The sequence below is a fragment of the Oncorhynchus mykiss genome, chromosome 25, assembly GCF_057628025.1.
Source record: "Oncorhynchus mykiss isolate SJ-2025 chromosome 25, ASM5762802v1, whole genome shotgun sequence".
Taxonomy (NCBI): domain Eukaryota; kingdom Metazoa; phylum Chordata; class Actinopteri; order Salmoniformes; family Salmonidae; genus Oncorhynchus; species Oncorhynchus mykiss.
In genome coordinates, this window is record NC_143046.1 from 38049170 (window position 1) to 38052500 (window position 3331).

General features: G+C 44.9%; 1 protein-coding gene across 2 annotated transcripts in view; it reads right to left on the minus strand.

The window, feature by feature from the left end:
- Positions 1 to 3331, minus strand: part of LOC110505117 (pro-epidermal growth factor) — a 21252-nt gene continuing 17921 nt past the window's right edge. For both annotated transcript variants that reach the window (XM_021584105.3, XM_090219770.1), the window contains exons 22-24: positions 1845 to 1947; positions 1576 to 1672; positions 1 to 1375 (exon numbers count right to left, since the gene is read on the minus strand). In XM_021584105.3, the coding sequence (XP_021439780.3) occupies positions 1194 to 1375; positions 1576 to 1672; positions 1845 to 1947 (382 nt within the window). In that variant the 3' untranslated portion in view covers positions 1 to 1193. The remainder of the gene's footprint in view (positions 1376 to 1575; positions 1673 to 1844; positions 1948 to 3331) is intronic.

Sequence of the window (3331 nt, forward strand, 5' to 3'; positions counted from 1 at the left end):
GGCACAAATCTACACTGAGCAACCTTACACTCAGAGAAGCAACTTTTTAATCAATTATCTTTTTCTTCTTTTTTTTTTTAATAAAGCAAGCCTTGATTCAATACGTGCATTTGAAATGTGATATAGCATGGCACGTTTTGTCTGATAAAACATTAACACATCTCTTATACAGCAGCTAGCAGGGAAAGGTGACTATAAACAAATATCCTAGTTGGAACACCAGAAAAATGAAGGATATGCAAATGTTGCGGATAGAGATTAATCCCCCCCCCACATAGGTCTACCTAAATATAGACTAGGCAGAGGCTGTGTGACCAGACTGGACCGCCTGTTCAGCCCCAGTCTCACTCCCCCGGGGACGCCTCTTCCCCAGAGCTAAACAACCGTATTACCTTTTGTGCATGTGTTACTTGACTTTAGTTCTGAACAGCTGAAATAAAAACCCTGTGGTGATTTGAACACCCCCCCCCCCCTCTCCACACACACACACACAAATGTGTTGACGTGATCCATGTGTGCCTACAAAATTCTCTGTCTGTTCTAACTAAGCATTTTGCAGTTCCATAAACATAAGGAGGACACAGACAATATTCTTATCCTAAATGTGGGGTGAAACCAAACGCATTTAGCCTGCATGACAACATAACATGTACCATGTAGCTTAGACCTGTCTTCAGTGCATTGGGGCAAAGCAACGGCATTTAACCATAAATAAGATAGAGCTGTTATTTCGCTTCTCAGTGATCATGCAATACTGCACGATTCGATAGACAGCCATCAATGAAATAGCCTTCCACCACTGGGCAGCCAAACTTTCTGCGCGTGTAGGTGTTCTGCGAGTGTCTCACATGCACAGAAGGTGCTGTTGTTTAGCTATCAGGAAGAGGCATCCAGAGAAGCCGGCAATACACCCACTCCCTAGAGAAAACAGGGCTATAAACATCAAGGAAAGACAGCGTCTTAAGCAACCTATGGGTTCTCCTAGCCTGGAATCGACACTGAATATCACTTTGTTTCACTATTGTTTCCTGAACTCAGTCTGGAGAAGCTCCAATAGATGGGCAGTTGGACCGTCTACTAGGACGATATTCAGTGTGGATTCCAGGCTAGCAATCTCCAGGTCCCAGTGTGTGTTTTTGGTTTCTCATTTGGGGGTGGGTTCATTTCATAAGGGTATATGAGTGGGCATGGCCTCAGGTGAGCTGAGGGACGGCAGAGGCAGGCTGAGGGTCATCCAGGAAGATGAGGTTGTCGATGGACTTGAGGTGGTTGGCGCCCGTCTTGTTGGTCTCCATGGTAGCCAATCCAAAAGAGCACTCATACCCTTTGTTGAGTTTGGGAATAGCCACTGCCTCCTCTGACACAAAGCTTTCACCTGTCCAATCAAAGCAAAGCTCGCCTCAATCCAGGGTCCAATAATACAATGTGGTTGTGCTTTATTTCACCATACCATACAGATATTGGAAGGTACTTACAATGGAATGACATAGTAAAGCCATAACTACATACTAATAACCTATAAATTACATGTTTTATTTGAATGGGATTCATTAAAACAAGCATGTGTGATGGCACCTGTTTCGGAGGAGCAAGAGGGACAAACAGCTCTTCTTGGACAGCCCATGACGTGAATGACCTTTCCATCGCCACCGTGTTCCAAAACAACATAGAACTTAAACAGAAGGGATAACAGTTGGGGAACACAGTAAGGTAACATACAGTAGCCTACTAGTAGTTTTGGGACACCGCTCAAACAATATTCTCTGCATGTGACCCACAAGGCCTTTTGTGAGTGGTCATTGTTTTTCTGTACGGAAGTCACCATTAACTGGGTTCAGACTTACCCGTGGCGTCTTGGGGACGGTGGTCTCTGACATGGTGTCATCACTGGTGCTTGTGTCGCTCATGTCATCCACCGAGGGGTGTTTCCGAACGAATCTCCTGGACCTGCAATCACATGGCGTATCATTGTGTCATATGTCAACATATAGTCTTGTGTGGCTCACTTCGTAGAGCATGGCACTTGCAATGCCAGAGCTGTGGGTTTGATTCCCACTGGGGACGAGTATGAAAATGGATGCCCTCACTACTTAAGTCGCTCTGGATAAGAGTGTCTGCTAACCTGTAAAAATGTCACTTATATGTGTCAAATCATTCCGGTGGACAACACAGTAACATGCAAAGCATCTGTCCATAATGCATTATTAAAGTGTACATGTATTTATACAGGCTGTCGTTAGCAACCGTGAGCCGTTGTTAGCAAGCATTGCACGACAAAAGACACATCCCTTCATATAATATAATGGGAACCATAGGGTATCTCATTCACAGATCTAGAGGGAATAGGGGTTATGTTGTCTTCAGTGCATTACACATGACAACTCCAATGCCAGTGTCACCCCCGGATATAGAATACACTGATAGAGAGTAAGCTGTGTCAATACCGACAAGTAAATATGGATGCTCATATTTATGTAAATGGTGACCTGGGAGTCCTGACTTGTGGTAATCATTTTGACAGGCCGTATCAGTTCCACAGTAAAGCATGTCCCCACGGCCTACAGCATGCCTCTAGATAATATCACATGCAAAGAGCCATGAGTCATGAAGGAAAGGATGGCGAAACATCAATTTTACAGTCCACTGTAGTCGTATAGAGTAAGTGGCTCTGTTACTTTATTACAGTGGTGTATGTTTGATCTCTGTGTCCTGTCTTTTCACCTGGAGAAGTGTGTGTGTGTGTGTGTGTGTGTGTGTGTGTGTGTGTGTGTGTGTGTGTGTGTGTAACTATGTTTTCAGCAGAAAGAGAGAGAGAGAGCGAGCAAGAGAGGGCGAGAGAGTGTGAGTGTGCATCATGTGTCCCCGCACGCTCAAGAGTGTTGGGTGCATCAGCTACAAAAACTAAACTGCACAAAGGTACATCTGCACCTGCAGCCAAGTGCGAAAGACAATTTTGGGAAAGAGCTATTGCCTATTGTCACCAGTGTAGCGTTTGAACCGGGATATAGCTCAGTGGGTCCATCTTGGGGCAGAGAAATGACATATTTTGATGTGCAATTGCTGTAGAACAAGCTAAACCAAGCATGTAATTGAAAGCATGCCTCTTTCAACAGGAAGCCAAAGGAAGAGACCCTGGAAGAGTAAAAGGCCCTGCTTTGTGAGTCAAAAGAGCCGCAGAGACACCGTCGTGTTTCTCTCTAAGCCACCAAAACATCCGTCAAGAGAATCAGCCACTTAACTCAGTTAAGGGAGGGTGTGTGTGCGTGTGGAATCAAAAGGACGGGAATATAGAGTTTATATGCTCATGGCACCTCAGCAAAATGCGGGTCCG